Source organism: Saccostrea cucullata, unplaced genomic scaffold (genome assembly GCF_032062105.1).
Source record: "Saccostrea cucullata isolate Sc308-1 unplaced genomic scaffold, CSIRO_AGI_Scuc_v1 ctg554, whole genome shotgun sequence".
NCBI classification, from domain to species: domain Eukaryota; kingdom Metazoa; phylum Mollusca; class Bivalvia; order Ostreida; family Ostreidae; genus Saccostrea; species Saccostrea cuccullata.
In genome coordinates, this window is record NW_026931577.1 from 391,564 (window position 1) to 419,219 (window position 27,656).

Consider the following 27,656-nt stretch of genomic DNA (forward strand, 5'->3'; position numbering starts at 1 on the left):
CATACATGTGTAATTACGATAATTTTTTACGACCCTTAGTTACACCTTCACTTCTTCGGACATATTGACATTTTACGCTACATTTGATAGACTTGTTTCAGACCTTGATATATTGATTAATTAATTAATTGATTTAATTAAAACATCAATCAAAACTTCGGCAAACTACAACGTCTAGATATATTTTCAAACATGAATGCCAGAGTTATCTTTCTTTTATCAGATTGATACACGTGCACTCCAGTATAAAATAACAGCTAAAGAATTCGTTTACTTTGGTAACTTTAATATAAATAGTTTCTTTTTCTAAAGATCGTACATGTACATGAAAACATGTGCGAAACTAGATGTACTGTGAGCATTGAGCTCACTAAATGATACCCCTAACTCCTTTATGGTTATTTGCAAAGTCCATGATTTGCCATGGAAAACCCAAAATATGTGTCCGATCAAAAAGTAAAATAGGAGGTGCACAATGGCAATATGTAAAAAAGGAACCTGTAAAAGTTTCATTAAATTTCAATCAGTGGTATTAGAGGAGTTTCGGATAAGAGTTGGGATACCCCAAAACTAGCGTAACAGATATAGACGGACGGACGGACATCCCGATCACCTTTATACCCCCTGCTTTCCAAATAGGTGGTATAATAACTTATTTGATTTTACCAAAATTTCGTCAAGGAACAATTTAATTATAGGATGAGACACAAGAATTCGAGTGAAACATAAAGTCCATGTATACATAAAAGATTAATTTAAACGACAGTTAGAGGTTGGATTTAAGCATTTACTTAGCAGTGGAGTTGCCACCTTCAAATTGTTGAATTTATTTTATTGCAAAAATTTTTTAGCACGCGGTATGATCAGAAATAAAATGTGAAGATGTCAGACGAATAGTATTCAGTTTCTTTATTTCTTTAAGCCAACTGGCCCATCAGAGTTATACAACAAACATGATAATAACAAAAAGAAAAAAACATACAGAGAGAGTGAACGTAAAGAACACATACATGGGAATAATTCTATACATCAATTTTATTTTTTCTTAACATTGTTGCTGCGTTCAAAAATTTGCCCAAATTTACGAGATCTTTAATATTATGAGAACTTAACAGCTGAATTAATTTAAAGACACTAGGCCTAGTATAATAATACTTTTTCAAAAATTTCTTTCTTATATCAATATACAATGGACATTTCAAAATAAAATGAAATTCATCTTCTATATCATGGAGATTACAACATGTACATAATCTATTATTTTTAGGTACGTTATGGTGTCGACCTGTTTCAATATTCAACGTGTGATTAGATAACCTGAATTTTGTTAATAGCTGTCTTAATTTTTTGTCAATAGGTTTTGTTAAATACCATTGCAAACAGAAATTGTCAATTAAATGTTGATATAAATTACACTTTGAAGAGTTTGTTATATTTTCTAATATAGCTTGCCTAGAAACATCTAACAGTCGTTGTTTTATAATAAGATAAGATCTATCATTTAAATTATCTTCTGTCCAAAGTTGACCTAGACCTAAGAGGGACAATTCTTTTTTAATTTGTAAAATCCATTTGTCATTATGTAATACCATGCTTTCATAACAGGACTTAAGAATGCAATTTTCAGTTGTTCTCAGTTTGATCCAATATTTGAAAATTCTTAATTTCATTGTAACTGCTAATGGAAAACGCCCGAGCTCTGAATAAATCAAACTGTTTGAAGTTTTCTTCCCCACACCTAGAGTATTTTTACAGAAATTTAAATGTACCTTTTCTACGTCAGAACATCTATGAAAACCCCATATCTCAGTTCCATAAAGTAATACGCTACATACATATGTATCAAAAATTGAACATAGAGTTTCTACATTAAATTCATACCTCTTTAATTTACTTGAAATAGCAAACATAGCTTTTCTTCCTTGTTCAGCAGCATGCTTCTGCGTTTTTAAAAATTTCCCATTAAAGTTAAATAAAATACCTAAATATTTAAATTCATTCACAATTTCTAATTCAGCATTATTATAGAACCAGGATTCGTTATTACGTAATTTACCACCATTTCTAAAGACAACAATCTTTGTTTTTGTTACATTAACAGAAAGGCTCCATTCTTCAGTATAATTGTATAGTGTGTTTAACATTTTTTGTAAGCCTTCTGGAGATTCAGCAAAAATAACCATGTCGTCTGCATACATAAGTATGAATAAATTTAACATCTGTAAATCAATATATGGACAGTTATCTGATATAAAACCAACCTCGAAATCATTTACATATAATGAAAATAATATTGGTATGTTTCCCCTTGCATTAAACCTATATCATTGTGGAAGTAATCACTGAGGAAACCATTGTATTTAACACAACTTTTAACATTATTGTATAGGGATTTGATTACCTTTAACATTTTACCTTGGATGCCTAAATGGAATAATTTTTGCCATAATTTTATCCTATCAACAGAATCGAATGCTTTTTGAAAGTCAACAAAACAGCAATATAATCTTTTCTTATTAGAAAGGTACTTATTTATAAGCGATTGCAGAACAAAAATAGCATCAGTTGTTGACATTCCTTTACGAAACCCAAATTGTGCATCCGTCAATATATCATAGGAGTGCTCCCATTCCAGTATCCTATTGTTTAGAACACTTGTAAATAATTTACCAAAACAGCTTACAATAGATATACCACGATAATTGTTCACATCATTCTTATCTCCTTTTTTAAACAATGGAGTAATGAAACATTTTGACCATGATTCAGGGTAAAAACCAGAGTTAAAAATATTATTAAAGAGTTTATGTAGCAGCGGGAGCAATTCGTCGCGGCATTTCATAAACAGTTCGTTAACATTGTGACACGATAGCGGTGTTTTTCTTTGAAGTTTACTGTTCTGTATTAGCAATACAGAACGGGACTATGGTGGGCGGAGCTACTTTCCGTTCTGTATTAACCTGTATACCGTATTGTATTTCCCAACTATTCTGTATCTAAAATACAGCACAGTCTAAAAATAAATTTGATTCAATTTCAGTATTTTAATTGCTCAAAAATTTTCAAAATGACAAAATCAATTGATCATATATTTTTTCCTGCTTGGAATTAAACAAAATCATTTCCTGAAAAAAGCAAAACCTTTACTCTTTTGAATTTAAGATAATTATTCCATTCACATTTGGCCAGTCACTTTTCATCCAAACGAAACGAATTTTAAAAAAATGCTTTCCAATACATTGTATAACACTTCTCTATGCACTATTCACTTTTACTGATGCACAAAATCACACATAGTCAATTAATTTGATCCAAAAGAAAAATTGAAATTGCAATTTTGGAACACCGATGCCGTGTTTGTTAAATCCCGCAGAGCACGATTACTTTCACTGCACAATTTTTTTGCGTCGCCTTCAGAACGACCTGTATTACATGGAGACAGCGCTCTTTTACTACCAGTAGGCTGATCGGAAGACGCTTCCTGAGATTCCTGTTTTGTGGGCGGATCCAAGATTTTAGAAATGCTCTTTTTCATTTGTACATTGCTTTTCATGTATTTTCTTACGCCTTTCTCTGATCTATGACCAGTAACATTCATGATTTCTGCCTCGGGTACACCTCCTATGTACAGCTGCGTAGCACACGTTTTCTTTCCGCTGTGATTGGTATAATTCCCTTGTAGTCCTCCTTTTTGCGATATTGTCTTCATAAACGTTTTCAGTTTGTTTATGCCCACAACCTGTGTCCCGTAACGCACAGGCTTTTCGGAGGTTCCGGGAAGCGGGCGCCGATAAAATGGTCCCGTGCCATCTAACGCATCAAGGTATATCTGAAAATATTCTGCTAAGCACCGATCACCTGTAAATTATATGAGTAATTAGATAATCACCGCTTACATCTATAAGTCTTAAAATATCCACATAAATATTACAATCTTTTACATGCAGGTCTCATACATAACTATTGACCAAAAAGGCTCATACAGTAATCCCCCCCCCCATTTCGTTAAACCTTAATTCAAAATTTTAAATTAGTGTCTTAATGTATCCATATAAGTTATTATGAGTTTTACTTACCAGGCTCACAGTAATGCTTCAGATTCTTTGTCTGTAAATTCATCTGACCCAAACCGCCCTTGTAGGTTTTTGATGTTCTACCAACAAATTGAATAAACTGTCCATGGGTATCGTTTCCAATGGAAAATTGTTCACATTGCAATTTGTGGTGCTCATCGCAGGCCCTCAAACCAAACAATTTACATGAATAAAAAAACATCGTGTGTTGTAATTGTTCACCGTTTTCTTTCCCAAAAACATTTTCTCGCCACAATTTCTCCTCATCTTCAGGCCATATAGGATCAGCTTGGCGGATCTCGCATCCCACGCCTCTATCCACGAGCGATTTCATTTTCGCGTCTAAAACTTTTCTTAGCCCGACAAAAGATAGTTCCTTCTCATCTAGAAAATTTTTATCGTACACACCTTTTTGTCTCAAGTGCCTCAATAGTCCACATAAAATGAGATAGAGAGTTTTTGGAGGGTATTCAGCCCCGTCTTTCTTGCGCGCTTCCACGATAAAACGCTCTAGCCAAAGGTTCATTGTTTTCGTATCCATCAAGTGAAGCTCGATAATATCCCCAGCTCTCTGCTCGCGCCAACTTTCGAAAACGTTAACAGCCCATTTTGTATTACTCTTAGTATTTTTATTTTCCTGATTTTCTACAAGGCATTTTAATTCTTCATCATTGACGACCGGTCCAAACCTAGTGCTCTCTTTCAGTTCTTTCTTTACTTCACATTCGGTTTCCATTAAAGAGCTCAAATCCCCGATATCAAAATCCATTGAATTCAAACCGTTTTCCCCAAGACCTTGGTTTGCATCGAAATCAAGATTTTCAGAAAAACTGAGATTTTGAATGCCCTCAAATACATGGTATTCCGTTTCCATATCTGCACAGATCTGTGATAAAGTTAAATCGTCAACTTCATCAGTTAAAAAGTCAAGCTTTTTAAAATTATCTACATCCATCCTTCTTCTCGTCGTTTCCAAAACTAATATGACAAAGTAACTTTAGAAATTTCTAGAAATCTCACGCTGTCTACGGATAGAGTGAAATTTACAAGGAACCCTAATTGGCATGGGAATTAACTTTTTTCAGATTTACCAGAGATTCAGAAAGAAATGAAATATACATGACATCTTATTAACATTATGGGAGGAGCTGATTTTCATTGAGGTGATTTTGATTGGATCGTGTCACAAATCATTTAGAGAACTCGACAGGTTCTGTATCGCAGATACAAATTTGGGGGGCGGAGACTCGTGCTTTGCACTCGTCTCCGCCCCCCAAATTTGTATCTGCGATACAGAACCCGTCTCGTTCTCTAAATAATACATACAATCTTCTCCACAACTTTTATTTGTTTTTAACTTTTTAATTGCTGTGCATATTTCTTCGTAACTGATCTCTGTATCCAACTCATCGTATACAGCATCCGAATAAAATTCTTTTTTCAAGTTGTCGCCCGTGTTAGAACCGAGATTTTTAAAATGAGTGAAGAAATCTTCTAAATTTAAATTACAATCAACATGGTTTGTCTTTTTTGTTTTAAAAAGTTTAAAGAATTGTTTTGGGTTCTGTTTCTTCAAAAAAGTAAGCATATCGCCCTCATGGCGTTTGTACTGTCGTTTAAGTTTATTTTCAAATTTTTTGTAAGTTTGTTTGGCGTTTGAAAGAACCTCTCTATTTTCTGTTGTTTTATTTGCATTAAACACATTTAGTTTTTGCTTGTACTCATTATAAAGATGTTTACACTTATCGTTAAACCATGGTTTATCCTCATATTCTTTAGATATTTTTTTTGTATGAATGCCTTGCTGTGGGTTAGATTCACGAACATCACAGAAAGGGAGTACGCAAGTATTTAATAATTCACAGAAGCTGTCAACACAAGAATTAACATTCTCGATAGAAGTAAACTCTACATCTACAATACTTTGAAGCTCGTGTATTTTATTGTTTAAACAATCTTTAACAAGGCAAGAATTTTCGTCCTTCCACTTAACTGACCTCGCATTCACTCTACCGTGACAATTGTTTACTACGTGTTCGTTATTCTGAATGGTCGAATATCTCAATGAAACACTAAAGGAAACAGGTGAATGGTCAGAAAAAACTGTAAAATTACCTGATTTGAACTTACTTATACTGGGTAATTGAGTACTTTCAACCAATACGTAATCTATCAAACTAAAACCTCTTTTACTATAAAAAGTCAAATTACCTACTTCATCACCATTTATTCTGCCGTTAACTATTCGAAAGCCAGTAGATTTACAAAAATCTAAAAGTTGCCTACCCAAACCATTTACACATTTATCCATATTATTACGCTTTATCGGAACATTATCTTCGACGTAATTATCTTTTAAAAAATCTGAATAAGCACCGTCTCGTAGAAGTTTATCGTGTTTAATATAGTCATCATGCTCCGCTGTTCTAGCATTAAAGTCTCCAAAAATATATACCTGACCTTCATTTTTAAATTCACTACACTATACAATTCCTCTAGTAATTGAAAAAAATTAACATCAACCTTTTCATAAAAAGAACTATTTTCGGAAGGAATGTAACAAAAAAATAAAAATATTGGGGTTTCACATTCGACTTTTAAGCAAATTACACTATCCAACAAGTTTTTAACTAATTTTATCCTTGAACCTAAAAAACTTCTATAAAAAATTACAATTCCTCCACCTTTTATTTTTCTGGGAACAATGAAATGTTCATAACCTGCCAAATGAAATTCGTCGTCTGGATTAATCCAGCATTCACAAAGACAAATAACGTCGTAACTAGTAATGATTGAAACAAATTCAAAATGAGACAGTTTTTCGGATAGAGATCTTGCTATATTCCAAGATAGTACTGAAATTTCACTGCGGTCACTCTCAACGCGTCCCTAAGCGTTGCCACTTGCAGTTGGGTCAGGTGGTTGCTCGTCAGTTCTGAATTCCATCTCCTCTGTGTGTTTCTCAGACTCGTCTGGGATATAAGGCTTGCCGTCTACAATAAGTTTGTCTCTAACGAGTTTCACACGCTTACCTTCGGCGCGAAGACGGTGCATAACCGGAAGTAGATGTCTCCTTCGCTCGCTCATATCAGCTGGTAGTTGCTCCTGGATGCCGTAGGGCTTGTTTTTCAGCATATATCCCCTGTCCTTTACCATGGTACGATCTTGGGCATATATAAATCTCGCCACAATTGGTCTCCTCCCATCATTACGGTATTTTCCGAAGCTATGTACACTTCCGAATTCGATGTGGTGGCTGATATTCAACTCAATGCGGAGAAAATCTCTGAGTTTGGCTTCTGTATCCTCGTCACGTGTTTCATTTCCAAGTCCTGTAAAAACCAGGTTATTTTTCATTGACCGCCACTGTAACTCGGACACTTTCTCTTGCAACCCCTCCCGTGAACGTCTAAGGTCATCGACGCTTTTGTGAAGACTCTCGATCATTTTTTCTTGCCTCATTAATTCACGTTCAGCTCCTGAATTTACAGAAGTTTTCTCCTTGCCAAATTCGTCGACTTTATGTGACAAAAAGTCTAAGGATTCCGTATGGTCGTTCGAAGTCGACTCAAGTACCCCGACTCTTTTTTCCAAGTTAGAAACCTGAACGGTCAGCTTTTCAATGACGCTTTTGATGTTACTTAACTCGTCTAGTTTGTTTAACACAAAATCTAATTTTTGGTTTGTCTCTAGAACAGTGCCTATTAACTTCTCAACACTCGTGTCCGATTCGGTAGGCCGTCATTTTGGTGTCGACGTAACGAATGGCCGATCCCCCTGCTGTTTTCCACCCTCAGCGTCTCTCGTGTCATTATTCTGAGACCCATACAGAACATTATTGGCCGCTGATATTATATGACTTAAAAAAGTCTTGTTATGTCCACCATGCAGAAACATTATTAACACTATCATTACTCATATCACTCAAGTTATTGTTACTAGACCCACTCACCTCAGGGCTCGTATTTGCTTTCCGTTTCTTGTTTCTAGATTTTCCCATGTTTTACAGTAGATACACAAGATATACTTTTGTCCTATATCCTATTTACCTCCAGAAACACATAAACTTTCCTTAGTCTCAAAGAAATAAACGCCACGATAGGCACTGAATTCAGCGACCGTAATCAGACTCAAAAATCCACATTTTATAGCTGATATAATTAAGAGCAGAACACAAGTAGACCACATTAAATATCAAAGTTGAAACCAACTATGGGAATATTGGAGGAGACAATACACATCCGCCTTAAGAATTTTCTTTTTTACAGGGGTAAAAAGAATAATGTTTAGCAAAGTAAGTGTAACAATATTGGTATTAAAATTGAGATTTAAAATGTCAGTCAAAAATTGAACCGACGATAGACTGTATTTGCAATCAAAATTATTAAAAACGATCATTTCAAAATTTTATTTTAAACAACACTGCAAAATCAGCTTATTTGTCATAAGCCTTAAATGTTTTAAAAGATAATATCATATTCAAGCTCAAAATTCCATTTAAACAAATAGAAACAAATCAGAAGCAGAACAAATAAGGACTGGTCTCTAAAACAGCACAGGTGGGATCAGGTGAGCTGGAGTAGAGAGCATCCCGTGCCCACCTTTCACACTCGTCGTATGCTTTTTGTCATGATCGGGGGAAATAACGGGCAACTCGAAGACAACTCAGTGTGTAAATAATGGCCTTACAATGAATATGAAAACAGTCAGTCAGCATGCATTTCACTTTATTATACCCCCCCCCCCCCCCGCTTGAAATGCGGGAGGGTATATAGTAATCGTTATGTCCGTCCGTCCGCAGTATTGTCATTGTCTGTAGAATTTTTTTTAGATCAATCACTGCTTGTTAACTTTCACTTTCACTTTTATTCGCCTGTCACCATGTGCATTCTGTCTGTCTGTCTGTTTGTCTAGATCTGTCTGTGTTTCAATTTGCATTGTCTGTCTGTTTTCAACTTTAACCTAGCCCATAACTATTGACATGAGTGGGTGGAGCTAGGACCTTCATATTTCACATGCGTATTCCTTGTGACAGGGCCTTCCTTTTGGTACCACCAAATTTGACCTCTTGACCTTGGAGTTTGACCCACTTTTACTAAAAAATACCACACATTAACCTTGGCCATAATTTTAGAACAGTTGGAGCTAGGGCTTTCATACTTCACATGTGTATTCCTTGTGACAAGACCTTTCTATAGATACCACAACATTTGACCTCTTGACCTTGGAGTTTGACCTACTTTTACTAAAAAATACCACACATTAACCTTGGCCATAATTTTAGAACAGTTGGAGCTAGGGCTTTCATACTTCACATGTGTATTCATTGTGACAAGACCTTCCAGCTGGTAAAAATATTTTTGACCTTGGCCACAGAATTTGACCCTCTTTTTTAAAAACTTTAACTCTGGTCATAACTTTTGAACAGTTAGGACTATAGGGTTTTCATATTTCACAGATGAATTCCTTGTAACATGACCTTCCTTTGGGTATTTGCACTTTTGATCTTTTGACCTTGACCTATGGAGTTTGACATGCATTTGAGAGAATTTAACCCTCGCCATAAGTTGCCATACGGGGGCATCAGTGTTTCACAAACACATCATGGTCTGTATATATTTTTTTTAAATTTAGATATCTATATTCATGATTATTTACTTTGGACAATCTATAAAATAGTTTTCAGAGTTAATTCTTGAAACTTTATACATGTATACAGGAGAATTTTTCCACCAGAAAAAGAAGCAAATAAATTTAGTGGACAATGGTCCGTTGAACAATTACATGTAATTGCGATTTTAACATTGTAATACCCTCCAATCAAGATATATACATGTATCTACATAAGTATTAATTATGGACCGAGTCCTTATCTCTGCACCACAGGAGTTCTAGCCCTAAGCTCTTTCACTTACATGTATATGTACTTCAAATTTAAGTGTGTGTACCTAGTTTTATTACTCTTGGTTTGACTAGTCTAGTTCATTCAAAATTTAATTAGATTCTAACTTCAAAAATAATTCTTCATGTAAGTTTCTTTTCCAGTCATAATTTAGTCACTGTACAATAAATCTATATGTGTACATTCAAATTATGACTTTGTTGATTAATAAATTCTTTAATTTTTACTGTCACTAATAAATATATTATAAAATGAAAATGTACAAATAAAATGCCCGTTCTAAACCCTACGATAACATGTAGGTTAATTTAATTTAATATTCTATTTCATATGTTCATCCGGCAAACTTTCGTTGGTCTTAGCTTGATTTTTCTGCAAATATGTATATTTTGTTGTTGTTGTTTTTTCCCCACATGTACCATGTTTATGTTTCTAATAGCATTTATATATGTTTATCTGGTGTGAAGTTTTCATTAAGATAGTATAAGTTTATTCAGGATACAACTTTGGGCAATACAGCCCATCAGTTTACAAAATGACAAATATATATACATGTACAACATATAATACAATCGACTCTCAAAGAGTCTAAACTGGGGGGTGAAACCCCAGGTCAAGTGTTCCTCAGTCCCACAGTTCCAATCATCATTTATAGAATACAATTATAATGAATTTGAAATTAGCAGTACAGTATTATTCAAAGATAGAGTACAATATACAACCATGCTATTTTGATATACAGATTACAGACATAAATATAGAGAACTTACATGTAAGTCAACCTGATAAATATTCGTTACGTAATGTTAGAGCATGTTGAATATATTTCCCTAAACCAACCAAAGTAGATATGCGGTTTGTACTTAATAATTGGATTAATTTAAATGTACTTGGTGATTTGTAATAATACTCATTTATATATTTTTTTCTTAGATTTAGATATCTAGGACATTGGAAAATGAAATGAAATTCGTCTTCTATTTGATGACTATCACAAACATCGCATATTCTATCATTTCTGCTTTTGCCTTGGTACCTTCCGCATTCTATGTTTAAATAGTGCGATGAAAGTCTTATGCGGGAAATATGCTTTTTTAAATTACTTTGTAAAGGTTTTGTTAAATAAGGTTGCATTTTACAGAAGTCAGGTTGGACAATGTGCTTATATAAAAAACATTTTGACGAATTATCCATAAATGCATTGCATTCTTGGAGATGTATATCTAGTAGTCTGTTTTTATATATATGCATGAAATTAGCAGAGTTTATTACTTGTTGATTAATCCAAAATTCTCCCAGACCCAACCTAAATAATTCAAGCTTTACTTCACGCGCCCAATTTATACTTGTGCTTGTTCCCGGCCCATTCTCTGCATCATGTCGCAGGTACTCGTATGACGATTTTAAAATGCAGTTTTCTGTTTTTAATAATTTACACCAGAACTTCATGATTCTTAGTTTTCTTTGAATAATAAGTGGATATCGTCCCAGTTCTCTATAAATCATGTAAGTACATGCATTGCGCTTAACACCAAGAGTATTTTTACAGAAGGATAAATGCAGTCTTTCAATTTCTGGAGATTTATGAAAACCCCAGATTTCGCTACCATACGATAAAATGCTGCCAACATATGTATCAAATAGCTGACAGCGGGTTTCGGCGTTAAATTCAAATTTCTGAATATTACGGTTTAGACCAAACAGAGCTTTTTGACCTTGTTCAGCTAATTTTTTTTGCGTAACATTAAATTTACCGTTGTAGTTTAAACATAATCCAAGGTAATTAAAAGAATTGACAATTTCTAAAACTTCATTATTGTACGTCCATGAAAAATTAACGCACCCCCCTTTCCTGAATACTAAAACTTTGGTTTTTGCGGTGTTCACGGTCAAATTCCATGATGATACGTATCCTTGTAAAGCATCAAGCAAGTTCTGTAACTCTTCTGGCGTGTTAGCGAATATTACTGTGTCATCTGCGAACATTAAAACAAAAAGATTTAGTTCTCTTAATTCTACACTTGGGCATTTATCGTTTATGAAATGATTTTCCAAGTCGTTAACGTACATATTGAATAATATCGGTGATAGTACTTCCCCCTGCAACAACCCGGTATTTACAGAGAATTCCTCGGATATCTCTCCTGCATTTTTGACACAGGCGCGTACATCAACATAGAGCGATCGGATAATTCGAAGGAATTTTCCGGTGATTCCCAATTTGATCAATTTATACCATAATTTTTCCCGGTTGATTGTATCAAATGCCTTTTTATAGTCGATAAAACAGCAATATAAACGTTGTTTATTATTCAACTTTTTTGATATTAAACTTTGAAGAGCAAATATCGCGTCAGTAGTTGAACGCCCAGCCTGAAATCCAAATTGTGCATCAGTTATAATATTTTCTGAGATATTCCATTTCATTATTCTTTCGTTAAGGATTGAAGTAAAAAGTTTTCCCAGACTGCTTGTGATGCTGATGCCTCTATAGTTTCCGGGGTCATCCGTTTTTCCTTTTTTATATATTGGAATAATAGTTGCTTTCGACCACGAAGAAGGAAATATACCGGAATTAAATACTTTGTTAAAAAGGCTCTTTAAAATAGGAAGAAGTATGTCACTGAACTCGGAAAAGTATTCGTTGATTAAATTATCATTTCCCGCGCTTTTGTTTGTTTTAAGTCTGCGTATACAGGTTTCAACCTCTTTTGAGGTAATTTCAGTGTCCAAGAGCTCAAATACAGGGCTATCGGTGTCCATATAATTTGCAATCGAAATGTACGTAGTCGCTGAATCATTAGCAAGGTTCCGAAAGTGTTCAAAAAATTCTGATAAGGTAACTTTGGAGTTTGATGTCTTTCGTTTGCTAAAATGTTTAAAGAATTCTTTAGGGTTATTTTTCTTCAGTTGTTGCACCATATCACCTTGTTGTCTTTTGTATTGGTTTTTAAGTTTCTTTTGAAGTTTTTTGTATTCACCTTTTGTTTTAGTAAGCTTATTGTAATTTTAAGAAATCTCACAGATTATATAGTTTTACATTTAAAAACGTTAAACTAATTCAATGCTTAATGGAATAGATCGGTACTTATTATTGTTTTTATTTTTCACTTACTTAACACTTAAAATTTGAAGTGATAGATAAAAATGTAAAAGCATTTCTAAAGTTTTTTTATTTGAAAAATAATGAATGAAAATCTTTTAGGGAACTCTCCAATCGAGGAGGTACGATAGTGCGTGCCAGTAGCGCCCTCTGTCAACAAATGGAAACACAATGAGCATAAATTTGTGTGCATATTTCACAAAGAAGAGGGTAAAAGCCATGCCTCAGAGGACATAGCATTGCAAGGTATTCTTTTAATAGATCAAAATTTTATCTCTCTCTCGTGTTCATCAAACTTTATTTCGTTTTAGTTTGCAAAAGTTTGGGAAAATCTCGCTCGGCGAGATGGAATGTCGAGTGCCTCGGAAGTTGGCTAAGAGTTTTGCCGCCGCTTGACAACTTTCTCTATCCGATAAAGAACTATAAAAACAAAAATATTCAGTAACACTGGCCTAGTGTAATATTTTTAGGTGTTCTGTGTTATTTATGAATGAATTCCAGTGCGTAGTCTGTGCTTGAAAAGTTTTACGGAGTTTTGAAACATCAAAGAAAAGAACATGGAATTTCATTAACTCCCTTGAAAGTAGTTGGGCATAAAAAAGTTAACGATGACATGATAAAACGAGGGTAATTTTCATTTTCAAATGTCACCACGATTTAATAGACAAAAGTTAAAACTTTATCAAAATATACAATTTTATGATATTTTATTGAACTGATAAAAATGAGCAGGTTTTTGAACTCTTTGTACTTTTCTTCACATGCTCGGGGTCAAAAGTTCAACCACTATGGTAGATGAGTCATTCCAAAGTAACATGTACCATTGCCTGTCTTTGTCATGTACTGGCGTTTTCTTTTTTTTTTATATTTCGTGTTTTTTGATTGCTTTTGACAAGCGAAAAGATTTACAACTTAAAATCCTAATGAGCACGAACTGCCAACAAACAAATGTACTTAAAAAAACTACTGTCGACTACAAATAAAAGGGAGAAAGGACAACTTTGAAGTTTATGTTATGTTTTTCATAAATGGATGTCAGATGAATTTTTTTAAGAGGGAATATTCAAAATGTCGACATTAATTTCTTGTGTATTTTTGTGTAATGAACATGATGAATGGTTAAAAAGTGTAATGTTTAAAAAAAAAAGGAGGATTTCAGTTTTGTAAATACTTTATCAGCATGGATGAAGGAAAAAAAGATTTTTTGATCATTGTTTGATGCATATGATTTATCACATGGATTGTTGCACTTCGCAAAAAATGAATACCATTAGTTATATTCAAATATTCTATACAAAAATGCTATTAATAATATGCTTACAAGAAAATTAAAGCAAAAATTGCATGAATGTTTAACAAAGCAAACCCATATGACAGTGGACATGATAAACATATTTTAAAAGGTTTATTTTTCAAAGTACATTCTTTAATTTTTTTTTTTTTGGTCAGAAAACCCTTTCTATGTCACTGAAGACTGGTGTTGGTTATAAGAATGGTTAACTGTAAGTGCATCCCGACCTTTTGCTTAATACTTTTGCCTGTGATGATCCACTGAAATGAGAGTAGACACAAAACCTGAAAAGAAAGCCAGGGTGTAAAAGGAAAAGAAAAATATTAAAGGGGAAAGAAATATTACAGTCAGGTAGATTATTTAATCAGTTAGCAGGGAGCTAAGTTTGTTGACACCTTTTAGGGTCCAGGGAGCCAATGAAATAATAATACATGCAGGGATGTCCCTAAGAATTGAAATATCAGGGGACATTTAAAGAAGTAGAAGAGGGTCTAGGGTCCCTCCATTAAGGGAGTTGAGAGTGAATGCCAAAATAAAAGGGGATTACAGCATTATAGATAGGGAAATTTCCCTGGCCCCCTAAGACTTATGGACAAGAGTCTTATGTCCCTGTACATGCAATCGAGACATGTGTCTGAATAGACCCAGGACCATTTGCCTGCCAATCCATTGCTCAAACAATCAAGCTAAATGGTTAATAACGTATAGTCCAAGGTAGTAGAATGCTATGTACTACAGGTCTCTACCGTTTATAGTGTGACTGTCAAACCCTGCTTCACCCACCAAAGAAAACACTGTCATAAACACTTCCACAGGTTACAGTGTGGGGGTGCCAGATGTAACACAGATGAGTTTGTGCCCCCAAATGGATTTCAGCCCAGGACCTCTGGCCTTAAATCTGACATACCCGTTTGTCTTCAGGATTTCAGAGTTTTATTTTCTTGTCAAATTTGGAAGCATCTTATTTCATTGCTTTGACATTATTATTGTGTAACAGTAGAAAGTTTTTATGCAAAAATTTTGAATTCAAACCTGTACTTAATCACCATATCCTCAATATGCAAAATTTTAAGAAAATCTAAACATTTATGGGGAAAAATGATTAAAGCTGTATTTATGTAATTATTGAAGTTGAAGAATTAAGTTTTTTTTAACAGTTGCACTTTTCATATCTTTCAATTAAACAAGTTCTACTAAGTCATAATGTTGATCAAAAGTATCTTTTACATCAAAATCCAATGTCTTTTTTGATGTGTGCATTCTAAAAAAAAAAAAAACACCTATTTTCAAAAGTGCACACAATTGTTCCAATCAATATTTGTAAAAGAAAAGTCATTTTTGCTGTAATGAAAGTACAAACTTAATATGACATGTACATCTGCGGCATGCAGTGATTATGCAAGATTTATGCACATTGCACCAAGATTTCCCTCGTTAGTACAAAGACAGAAGCAAGAAATCTGCATGCAATATTCCAAATTTAATTTACTAAACATACCATTATGAACCTAAAATTTTTTTTTTTTGGTTAAATCTCGCACAGGTGGACGAGAGTGAAATCAGCGGCGATGTCGGATGCCAATTTAATGGCGGAATCTTACGCAGAGGATACGATGCAGAATATCGCCACCGACGAGGACAACAAACCGTGCTGTAAATTCTGCGGGAAGAAATTCGCCCAGTCCAGCTACATCAAGGCCCACATGAGACTCCACACGGGGGAAAAACCGTTCGCCTGCTCCTTCTGTCCGAAGCGATTCAGTGACTGTAGTAACTGGAAAAAACACGAAAGGATTCACATTAGGTATGATTCACAGTACATGTCCTAAAGATTCAGATCATGTACAGTTTGTAGTGGTAAAGATTCAAATGAGCTATGGTTCACCGTACTAATGATATCAGGTAGAGTTCACAGTAGTAAGGATTTATATGAGGTACTGTTTACACTTCAAAAGATTCACATCAGGTGCTGTTCACATCAGGTACTGTTATCATTTCAAAAGATTCACATCAGGTACTGTTCACATTTCAAAAGATTCACATCAGGTACTGTTCACTACGAAAGATTCATATCAGCTATTGTTTTTAGCTGCATATTAAATGTAGCATTATGGTTTTATATTGTAGTCGTTGACCATAATGCTACATGTCCTGTAATGCAAATTTTGTTCAATTTACGACACAAGATTTTCTGTGCACAGTTCAGGAGAACTTCACCACTTTTGATCATTCATCTAATACCTTTCAGGCCCATTATTTTATATACATTTTTTAAACCAATCTGTAAACCTCCAAACCCTTTATAGTTTTCTCTAGACAGACCAATAAACCGTCGTATGACAAAAAATTCAAAACAAGAGTTTACTGGTCTGTGTAGATGACTATAAAGGGTTAGGAGATGTAAAATAGAGAGGTTGGTAAAAGAATATGTCTTAAATAAGGGAGTGAAAAGTAGCTGACTTTCCAATGCTTACAAGGTAGAAGGATACCTCCAACTGTGTGCAGAAAAACTGGCACCATAAATTGCACAAAATTTACATAACATGATCTGTACATGTAGCATTATGGTCAAAGGCTTAAATATAAAACCATAATGCTAGAGTTTCTGCAGCTAGTATGGTTTACAGACTAAGATTATATACAATAGCTGCCTAGGTAAACTTACTGTTACCCTTCACTTGCTCCATTTGTCCCAAGAGTTGCCTGTAGTCCCAAGAGATTCAGCAAATCATGTAGACAAGTTACTGTAAAAAGCATTCATACTGGATGTGGCTTGTACTAAGATCATTACCATGGCTTAACTTCTGGGAAGTTAGTTCTTGATTTATAAAAATGACATTATGTTCATTGGCAATGTCAACTTTTTAGTAAAAAATGTATCATTGGGCCATAAAGATGAACTCTTGAAACAGATTTACTAAATATTAACTGGAAAATCTCCCTAAGTTTTGCAGGTTTGTGGACAATCTAGTACAGGTAAAATTTTGCGATTACTCTGTATATTGAATCTGACAGCAACTTAAAATTACAAGAATCAGTTACAAGCCTTACACATATTCCCATGTTCATTATAACAGGGAACATGGAAGTTACATGACGCTATCCTCACAGAGAAACCTGTATTACATATTTCAAAGAAAAAAACTTTCATGTTTCTCTTAAGGACTATAGTGTGTAAAATCAGGTACTTTTAATAAAAAACAGTTCAACTAAATCTATTCAGTATTCTTGCAGATTTAAAAGTTTCCTATGTTATATAACGTCCCACTCGAGAATTTTTCACTCATATCCATGGAGAGGCCACCACTTGCCGGTGGAGACTGCAAATTTTGTCGGCACTCAGAGCCATTTAGGGAGGCACTTTAAGTACCAGCACCTACTAACGGCCATTGAGCGAAGGACCGATCTCCAAGACCCTTGACGTAAGGATCAACTCCTGACTTCCTGCCCTTCATTACTCTAGATCAGAGGCGCTAACCAGATGCTGTAAGAGTTAATCCTTACGTCTCGGCTTCGAATCCCACCATGGGATGTGGAGACTGGTCCTTCGGGTGAGACCATTTAAACCAAGGCCCTGTGTTGCAGTAGGTGCTGGCACAAAAAAGATCCCTCACTGCTCAATGCGATGTAAGGATCAAAATTTATAGCTCTCCACTGGCAAGTGGTGGCGTCTCCATATGAGTGAAAAATTCTCGAGAGGGATGTTAAACAATATACAATATCAGTCTAACCACTGTGCCATGTGAACAACAGATGTAAAGCTATAGCTTATATTAAGCCAGAGCTTTAAATTTCCTGTAAATATTATTGATTTACAGGTTTGTCCCTAAGAAATGAAAAAGTTGGGGATAAATCAAAAGAAGAAGGGATCTGGGGTTCCTCCCCAAATGGGGAGTTAAATAGGAATACCAAAATAACAAGGGGTTACATCATTATAGGCGGGAAAATTCCCTGGCCCCTGGGTTTTAGGCTCAACCCTGTTATAGGCTGGGAAACTCCTAGATCTAAGGTTAAACCATGAATTGAGTAAGATGTATTGGTGTAGAATGTTAAATGTGTTCATGCAATCTCTGTTTCTTAGTAGCCAAGCCCGGCAAAATTTGCTCAAATAAAATTGAAAAATTCCATGTCATGTAAATTTGCATTATTTGCGACAAAATTTACTACTTGTCAATCATAACATGAATTCTGTGGTTTAAATTCTCTACTAGTCTTATTTAAATAAGTTGGAAATTACCTTGAAAAAAAAAATTTGCTACCTGCCCAGACAATGGTGTGTTTTTCTTTTTTATGGTTAATTAATTTTAACATGTTTAATGCAGTAGTGCTTCTTGATAGTATATTTTGTTTAATGGCCTTGGTTCACGGTCGACTGACATCGATAAAAGAACATGACGTGAAAAGGCATGCCCTGCTTGTTTCTGTCAAGGATCTCAAAATGGTACATCGTACATTTAAGTAACTATGGAATATACAGAAGTATAAACATGTTAACATGGTAAAAGTAGAAGAAGATGAAAGGATATATGGTTCAACACCATTAGAATTTTGTTAAAATGGACCCATGGTACACTAAATCAGAGAATAATAATTATATTAAGTAGTCTACTTAATTAATTATTTATTCTTTTAACATATTTGACCTGCTTTTCCTGATGATGCTATGAATAGAATAAATTGGATGTCTGTGGGTCAGAATTTCCAGACACACCCAATGGGAATAAACATTTTCCCTCATCTCCCTCCCCCCCCCCACCCCTCCCCCAACCGAAAAAAAACTTTCTTAGATATTTATGATTTAAAGTTTTTCAATTTCAGTTTTAATTGAGCCACAACACATGGAATGAAACTTACAATGTTTAAATTAATTCAGAAATTGTCAAGTACTTTGTAAGTTTAAATAGCTGCTGTATGCATGTGCAAAGAATACTGATTTAACCAAATTTAAATGCAGAAATTGAAAAGCTGACCGACATTTTAAATAAGTATTGAATAATGAAAAGAAGGAAACTGTAGAACAAATATATATGGAGAGTCTGCTATCTTGTATGCATCATTGCATTTTTAAGGGAAAATCAGATTGCTTACAGTTTTATAGGACACGTTGGAGGAACAGATTTCTTATCAATAATTATAATGTTTTTAATGATCTCCCAGTGGAATGTTGTAATTGGAAGCTTATGCTAATCAATAATGATAATGGTTACCATCATTATTTGTTAATTAAAAACCTGTTTAAAATTTCATCATGAGATGCTGTATCATGTTAAAAATAGTAATTGCTGAAAGGCAATATTCCTATTGAGAAACTTATTCATTTCATCAATGTTCCTAACCAAAAAAAGCATTGGATGCCAGAAGGGGAAGGTCAAGGTTAAATGTCTTAGTAAAAATTAAAAGTCATTTTGCAATTGCATTTCATAAAAGTACTTTGATTTCAAAGAATTTATTCTATAAAGAAACAGTTAATTTTTAATTTGAATGAAATTTGAATATAAAATTGAGAATGCTATACAATAGGCTACTGGGAATTCAGTGTGTGGTCTATTTGGTATGCATCTGTGACAATGACATTAAAAAAAACCTATGATGTGTATTCTAAACATGATTTACATTAGATTTAATTGATTTTCTACCAGGTCACCAATAGCGATTCATGAAAGCTCTTTATAGACTTAAAGCATTCTTTTCTTGGATTGGATAAGATGAATTACATGTAGACCTAGTAATTGACTCTGTCAATTTATGTCTGAAGTATATTTTCAGATCATAAGATATTTCTAGGTATAAATTCAGGTGGGGGGGGGGGTCATATCAACAGACATTTTGTGTCCAAATTAATTTCTTAAATTGCTAGTTCTTGTCAATGAGAGCTTTATACAAGGGCTGACCTCCAGCTGCAGAAAACCTATCAAAGTATTGCCCACCTGATGGGGAAAGACATCAGGGTAATGAGGGTATGCGGTACCATTGTTCAATTGTAGCATAAAATTTTATTTTTTAATTTTCTAATTTCAGACAACTGGGCCTGAATCCAGACAAGCCCTCCACTCCTAACAAGACCCAGGTCCCCGTAGTGCAGAACTACTCCACTACAAAGTCCAAATCCGAGCACGGCAACTCGAACTTTCAGTGTAAGATCTGCAACAAGACGTTCTCTAACGCCAGTAGCCTGACCACGCATCGCCGGATCCATAGCGGGGAGCGGCCGTACAGGTGCGAGACGTGCGGGAAGTCGTTCACGCAGATAGGGACCCTACGGACACACGAAAGAGTGCACACAGGTGAGATAAGGGGGATATGCTACTGTTGGAAATGTGGGATGTATATATAGTACTTTGCAAGAGTGCACACAAGTAAAAAAGAAAAGTTGGTTATACTTTGGTAGAGTGCACACAGGTGATTAAAGGAGAATAATGTAATTTTTTAGCAGTTGACCAAATATCAAGTCCCAAAGAACAGTCTTATAAGAATAATTATTTTTTCCATGAAAATTTTACCCAACAAAAATACATTACCAAGTACACAAAAATTGATATATATTTGAAAGTGTGCACATGGGTGGAAAGAAACGAGGTGCCCAAAGTTAATCATTCTCTTCATTTGCTGTAAAGAATGAAGGAATCTCTCCCTGCAAAAATATTCGAAATTGAACAATATTTCAAAAGATAAAAATAAAGTTATAGGGTCTGATAAAAATATTATCATACCTAGTGAAGGAAATTGATAGTATTTCTTTCATTTCTAGGAGAGAGACCTTACATGTGTAAGCTATGTGGCCAGACCTTCGCCCAGAACGGCAGTTTTCGCATGCACGAGCGGCGTCACATGATGGAGATGCTCCACAAATGTCCGATCTGCCCCGTCAAATTCACCCAATGGGAGGACGCCAAGGCGCACCTAGCTACGCACCCCGAGATCGCCAGCGTCACTGAATTCATGAAGCACCTGCCGTCTGTTGCCACGGCGGGGGAAACCGACGACGAGAACATGCCGCCCATCGAGAGCTTTGCCCCGCACGTGGAGCAGCTCCACCTGGACCAGTTTCCACCCCCAGGTTTTCCTTTTCCATCCCAGTTATCCCCCTTTTTGAATCTTTCTTCTCTACATTTTGGTGCTGCTTTGGGGGATATACCCACGCCAGTTGGACTCTTCACAACGCAAGGACAGGTGGGTGGAGAATTTTGAAAGGGTTTGAATTCTTAGATAATGGCAGTTTTTAAATACACCTCAAAATCTTTGAGATGTTGATTACCATAGATATAAGTTGAATATTTCAGAGTCAAAAATTTGATTCAAAATTAGCTTCCAGCTTAAATTGTAGCAATTCAGATGCTAATCTTATAAAAAGGTCAGGACCTAATTTAATGCTGTATGCATATCTCATAAGTGATTTGTAATAAAAGATCAATTATCATGTACCCATCATGCTCTGAACGTGCTGAAACAAATCTGTACTTAAAAATAGGACAGTGATAAATTCCTACAAATATCTTAAATAAATACAACCGCTTTATACAGTAGTTGAACTGATTTAGGTGAATTGACTTATAGGTGAGTAAATAACAATATCTATGGTATTTTGAAATGAGTTGATTATGTACATGGACATATAATTTTTTTTTCATTTAACAGTGTTTAAATAAATTCACTTTCACTGAAAAAATTTCAAATTTTAACATCAGGACTCTGAAAATTCAGAAATATCAAAGCAAAATAAGTACTGTACCACAATATGAACAGGCTATTTTTGGAGTTTCTTATTTGTTCTAGACAATGTTTTATGATAATGAATGACTTTTAACCTTATCTTTCTGACAGTAATAGCCTCATTTGTATAAAACAAAATTACCATCATGCAGGAAACAGGATATACATTTGTACTTTTACCTAAAAAAAATATATTCAGTCAATTTCAGAGGTTAAGTGATGCATACATGTATAGGATAGCATACAAGAATTTTTTTTTCTATGAAGACAAATGTTTTATAAACTTTGTGTCATCGACAGTATATCATTTCTCCCTCAAAAAAAGACAAAGGAAATGTCATGCATTCTTAGACTAAGTATTGACATTTCTAAGTAACCTGCTTTTTTTTAAGGGACAAAAAAGTCAGTTTTTTAGAAATTTTTCTATTAGAACTGGAAAGGTTTTTTTTTTTTTCAACATCAAGATTTAAATCACAATTTTGCTTTGTTATATAAATTGTGTCATCAACTTTTATTATGAAAAGCATAAGCATCAATTTATTATGAGCATGTTTAATACAAGTGTGTTTTTCTGTACACGCAATATATGTTGTTCTTCATATATAAATTAAAAAATGGATGATCTTCTGGCATTTAAATTTTTGTATTTCTTGTGAATTGAGATTTGTGAAATAATATATTTTATTTGAATAGCTGATTAAGGGTGAGGGTCTAGGCCTACACAACTCCCGCTCTGCCCTCCAGGATGACCTTTACAGACAGTCTGCTGAGGTCACGACCTCTGTAGCCAACGGGGTCATACCCTCTCCTAATGTAAGTACTGTGGAGTCATCTAATATTAGGGCACCAATTTTCATGTGGATTACCCTTACCCATGAATTTACAACCCCAACAAAAATTAACTTCTTCAATGTATTGTTTTAAATTATTGAATTGTCAATAATATCAATGATATTACATACCCATAACCAGTGATTGATTGCCCTTCAACTTTGACCCCCTTGAATTACAATTTCATGGAAAATTGCTGAATTTACTGTGAATTTCTTTTTTTGTGATTATAGTGATTTTCATATTTCGAAATGTGTAGCAAACATTAACGTGATCAACATATTAAGCATGAACTGAATTGTGTAAAATATTTTTGGGCCCACCAAATTTCAGTATTTTCAACTATAGCTATTGAAAGTGTTAATCAATTTGTAAATTAAATTAAATGTATATGATCTGTTAATGGTTAACATTATGTTATTTTCAGTGTTTTATGAAATGTTTTTGACAGGATAACGGGGATACTGCTGTGAGTACGACCACGGCCCGCGACAGGAAGTACAGTTCCGACTCCCACACCTCACGATCTGTGTCCACCCCCGACGGAGGACTCGAAAATGGTGAGGACTAAAACTATACCTGTATGGTACTAATGAGACTGTTAGTAGACTTAAAAACTGTGAGTATGTTACTAATATGACTATAAGAAGATACTGTATAGGTTTAGGCTGCATATTCTTTGAAGGCCTCAAAAATGGTGAGGACTTATAATATATAGTATGGTACTAATAAGACTAGTCGTAAATACTGTACATATGCACTGTGTATTGTTTTAAGGGTTCGAAAACGGTGAGGACTTTAAGTCTGTGAATATGTTACTAATAAGACTATTAGTAGACTCTGTATATATATATATACCAGTATGGTACTAATAAGACAAGTTATAACTGTAAACGTATTGGCTGTGTATTCTTTTAAGAGCTCGAAAACGGTGAGGACTTAAAATCTACTAGTATGGTACTAATGAGGTATTAGCAAATTACACGAAATCTACAATTATAATACAAAGAATACTATTAAAGCAGATTATATATAAGGTCAATCTGTATGTTGTATACATGATAAAGATGGTTGCATCTGAATGTTATTGGATTTGAAAATAATTTGAGAAGATAAGACATTTTATCTGTCTTGCAAAGCATGACAGAGTGGAAAATGGGAGATAATTAACAGCATTGCATGCTTTCAGAAGGATTTTAATGTACAATATATCCTTTACAGGCACAAACAGAACTGATGCTGACAAAGCCAACATGGAGACAGATTTCGTCCATCCCGACCCGGAAACAAGTGCCAAGCCGAACTCCGAGGACTCCAGCATGGCCAGCGATCACTCGGACAATAATAACGGAGAGGAGGCCCAGGGTATCAAATGTACGAACCTCCACAGTCGGCTGTCAGGGAACTCCCGCAAACAGAAGTGTCCCATGAGGCGATACAGTGGATCAGGTGAGAGAGGGTAGGGGGATAAAATGCAAAAAACATAAAGGTGGAATTTCAGGCAAGGTGCAAAATTAAGGCTACATAAAATTGAAATTCTGGTTCTCAGGCTCGTTCGCATCCGTTTTGAGGAAGTCGCATTGCTTATTTTATTGTATTTTTGATAAAATGAAAAGTTGGTATTGCAGTGACCAATCTGGAAAAAAAAGTTCTGTCCTCGTATTTCTGTAGTTTAGTTCTCAAATATCACTTCCACTTGCCATTTGCAAAGAGATTTTGACTACTTCATTTAAAAATACATTCGAAGACATTGCCTATGATGTTCACATGCTGATAAGCTATGGATAACACAAACCTTTTGATCAGACATGGAAAGTATATCTGTGAATAAAAAAGATATCTTTATTTTAAAGAAAATTTATGTTAAAAAAATACCTCCCTCATCTACTTAATTGCCAATAAAATGATAAATAAAATGCCTCCCTCCGGCATTTTGGAGAAAATTGGCCTGAGAACCAGAGAATTAAATTTATATAGCCTAATGCATGTCATTAAAAATTTGTACTTGCATTCCTTATTACCAAACAAATTGTCAAACTCAGTTTAGTCGTTGAATGCATATTGCTTAAATAATTTTCAAACCCTTTTTCAAGAAAAATATTGAATTTTTCTGCAGAGAATAGGATTTAACTTTAGTTGGGGAGTGTTTGTACTGCAAGGAACAAGGTTAATTTGGCAGGTCTATCAAGCTACAAATATATAACTACATGTTTACAAACAGATCACAACATTATGCTTAAAGAGGATTTAATAAAATACTCTTTTCATAAGAGAATTACTTTCATGATATTCATAGTAAACATCTGGTTAATTTCTTGTAATTTATTTATTTTGATAAAAACTCATCCACATATATGTAAGTATCTTGCATTATTTAAAAAAATATTTTCGCCTCTGCAGAAATTAAGAAAATCAGTATCTTAAATTTTTTCCCCTCAGCTGCCTCCTCTATGGTGGACCCGGACACCTCGACCCACGTGACCCAGAGTCTCCTGAACGAGTCGGACAGCATCTACTCCGGGGACCAGAGCATCGAGGAGTTCCAGGATATAAATAGCATCACCGGCAAACTGTACCGGTGTGAACACTGCCACATTCTCTTCGAGGACTGCACGCTTTATCTTCTACACAACGGATTTCACTCCCACGACGCGGATCCGTTCAAGTGTGTTATATGTCGGCTGTCCTGCCGTGATCGGATCGAATTTAATTGTCATCTGATCAGCCACATTAAATAGACACTGAAAAACGTTCAGGTTCGATTTCAAGGGGTTTATGTTTTTGGTGATATGATAGAGGTATACCAGATATTTTTTTTGCCTTTGTTGCAAATGAAAGTGTTTTTTCGTGGTCAATGTACAATGAAGAAACTAGAAAAAATTTTTAGTTTTTCTTTTGTCATCTTAAGAAAAAAATTTTGTTATCAATTAGCAGTACTAGTTTCTATACAGTGTAATGTACTGTTGACTTTGTATGTTTGATGGCATGGTTGTTTAAAGTAATGTCCAAAAAATAACTTTACAACTTGGTTGTAGCAATGTCCAAAAAATTTAAGGGACACAAAAATTGATACAAAGTATTTTTTTTATGCCAAATGATAATTTCACATTGGTCAGTATATACACATGTAAGTGAAAATAAAAAATCTCAGTTTACTTTTTTGGCCTGGGATTTTTTCTATACACAAGGAATGATCTGAAACAAAACGTTTATGGCAAGTTGAAGATACACAAACTTTGCCTACTTTGTGATTTTTTGAATCTTCCACATTATTTTTTTGTTTTGTTGAACTAAAGATCTGTATTATTTTAGATAGTAGTTTTACATTTTAGTTGTTTTTTTGCAATATTCACTTAGTTTAGATCTGTTTCATTCATTTAATGTACTGGGTGTTTTACATGTATATGTTTTGCTTCTAGTTATTTATTATTCCCATGGCACATATTATTTGTTTGTTTGTTTTTTTCTTTATTTTTTTCTCTCTTTTAGAGGAAATCTTTACAAGGTTAGTGCTATCATTTATTGGTTACAGAAAAAAATCTTGAAAATAGTGTTTGTTTGCCCTCTTCTGACCCAGTATATATAAAAAAAAAGTTGATTGGTTAGTGGGATCCCCCTTCCACCCTCCCCCCCCCCCCCCCCAAGAACTTTCAGCATCAGTGAAGAATATTCAAAATCATATAAAAAGTACATGAACTTGTAAACTTTGAAGGGGTGAGAATTCAAGAATGAATAAAAATAAATTACTTTTAATGGGGGGGGGGGGGGGGGGGGGGGGGAGGATGTGTCAAACTGATTTTAAAGTTAGGAGAGGTTAAACAAACATTTTTTTTTTAGATGGCCCAAACTTCAATAAGTGAGCTCCATCCATTTATAAACATATCTTGATTTTTTACCAAACTTTTTTTTTCATCTCTGTGACTTGAAGCTCTCTTGAATATTTAAACTTTTTGAACAACATGTACTAAAACTCTTAACAACATTGGCCAAAGTGCATCTTTTGTAAATTGTATTTTTACAGGTTTTTCTAGTGCTAAAGGTGTATCTAATTAGAAATGAACTCCAAATTATCTTATTTGACACTGATGAAGATTATCTTCAAAAATGAAATGAATCACTGTTTTGTTTTTTTTCATTTGTTTATGTTAGTCTTTATGCATCATTATTGTAGTAGGTATTTTATTTTGTCAGTGTTTAGATTATGTTGAATGCCCTTTGTTGTATTAGCAGGTAATACCTGGTGCATCGTTTATTATGTATTTGCAGCAATATATAGTTTATATGCTGTTATTGCACATTTAGTTATTTTTTTCAAAACAGTTATTTGTAGATTCATGAGATAAAGAATATTGGGGGATTTTTTTTTTAATTTGGTTTGAATTTTTAGGTGTGTGTTTTTTTTTTGTTTCTTTTTTTTGTATTCTTTTGATTTAGAAACAAAATCTATTACAATTTAACATATCTCTCCTTGTCAATTAAAAAAATATTAATGAAAAAAGGTAACGTTTTATGACTTTAAACATTGAAAAGTTTATCATTTTGTTTAGCACAAAACTTGGGTGATAATTAAGACAAAATTTGTCCTTCATGATTATAAAACTGCACAGATTTTTGTGAAACTTTTAATATCTTAATAGGGATTTAAAAGATTCTTTTATGTTTTTTTAATTTTTTTTTCTTTTGGAAAAAAAAGAAAATGGCCAAGATTTTTTTTTTCTTGAACCATAATTGTATAAAACACCATTG

The 27,656-nt window shown here is 34.3% G+C and overlaps 3 protein-coding genes across 3 annotated transcripts in view; 1 reads left to right on the forward strand and 2 right to left on the reverse strand.

Moving 5' to 3' along the window:
* The window catches only part of LOC134233039 (hemicentin-1-like), a 145,878-nt gene that overhangs the window by 101,141 nt on the left and 17,081 nt on the right, over positions 1–27,656 (reverse strand). The window lies entirely within an intron of this gene.
* On the reverse strand, positions 2,861–5,041 carry LOC134233038 (uncharacterized). Its single transcript, XM_062715037.1, has 2 exons — positions 4,077–5,041; positions 2,861–3,858 (listed from the first exon to the last, which is right to left on the reverse strand). The coding sequence occupies exons 1-2, from the start codon at positions 5,026–5,028 to the stop codon at positions 3,302–3,304; spliced, it is 1,509 nt and encodes a 502-aa protein (XP_062571021.1). The 5' UTR covers positions 5,029–5,041; the 3' UTR covers positions 2,861–3,301.
* LOC134233048 (zinc finger protein 271-like) lies at positions 13,222–26,391 on the forward strand. Its single transcript, XM_062715044.1, has 8 exons — positions 13,222–13,324; positions 15,913–16,173; positions 20,388–20,653; positions 21,118–21,539; positions 22,773–22,892; positions 23,362–23,470; positions 24,132–24,359; positions 25,350–26,391. The coding sequence occupies exons 2-8, from the start codon at positions 15,938–15,940 to the stop codon at positions 25,646–25,648; spliced, it is 1,680 nt and encodes a 559-aa protein (XP_062571028.1). The 5' UTR covers positions 13,222–13,324; positions 15,913–15,937; the 3' UTR covers positions 25,649–26,391.

Excerpts from the sequence above, each read along its gene's own strand:
- LOC134233038 (XM_062715037.1), bottom strand. The coding sequence starts at position 5,028 with ATGGATGTAGATAATTTTAAAAAGCTTGACTTTTTAACTGATGAAGTT. Across the intron at positions 3,859-4,076 it reads GAAGCATTACTGTGAGCCTG|GTGATCGGTGCTTAGCAGAA; the intron begins GTAAGTAAAACT and ends TATAATTTACAG.
- LOC134233048 (XM_062715044.1), top strand. The coding sequence starts at position 15,938 with ATGTCGGATGCCAATTTAATGGCGGAATCTTACGCAGAGGATACGATG. Across the intron at positions 16,174-20,387 it reads CACGAAAGGATTCACATTAG|ACAACTGGGCCTGAATCCAG; the intron begins GTATGATTCACA and ends TTCTAATTTCAG. Across the intron at positions 20,654-21,117 it reads ACACGAAAGAGTGCACACAG|GAGAGAGACCTTACATGTGT; the intron begins GTGAGATAAGGG and ends TTTCATTTCTAG.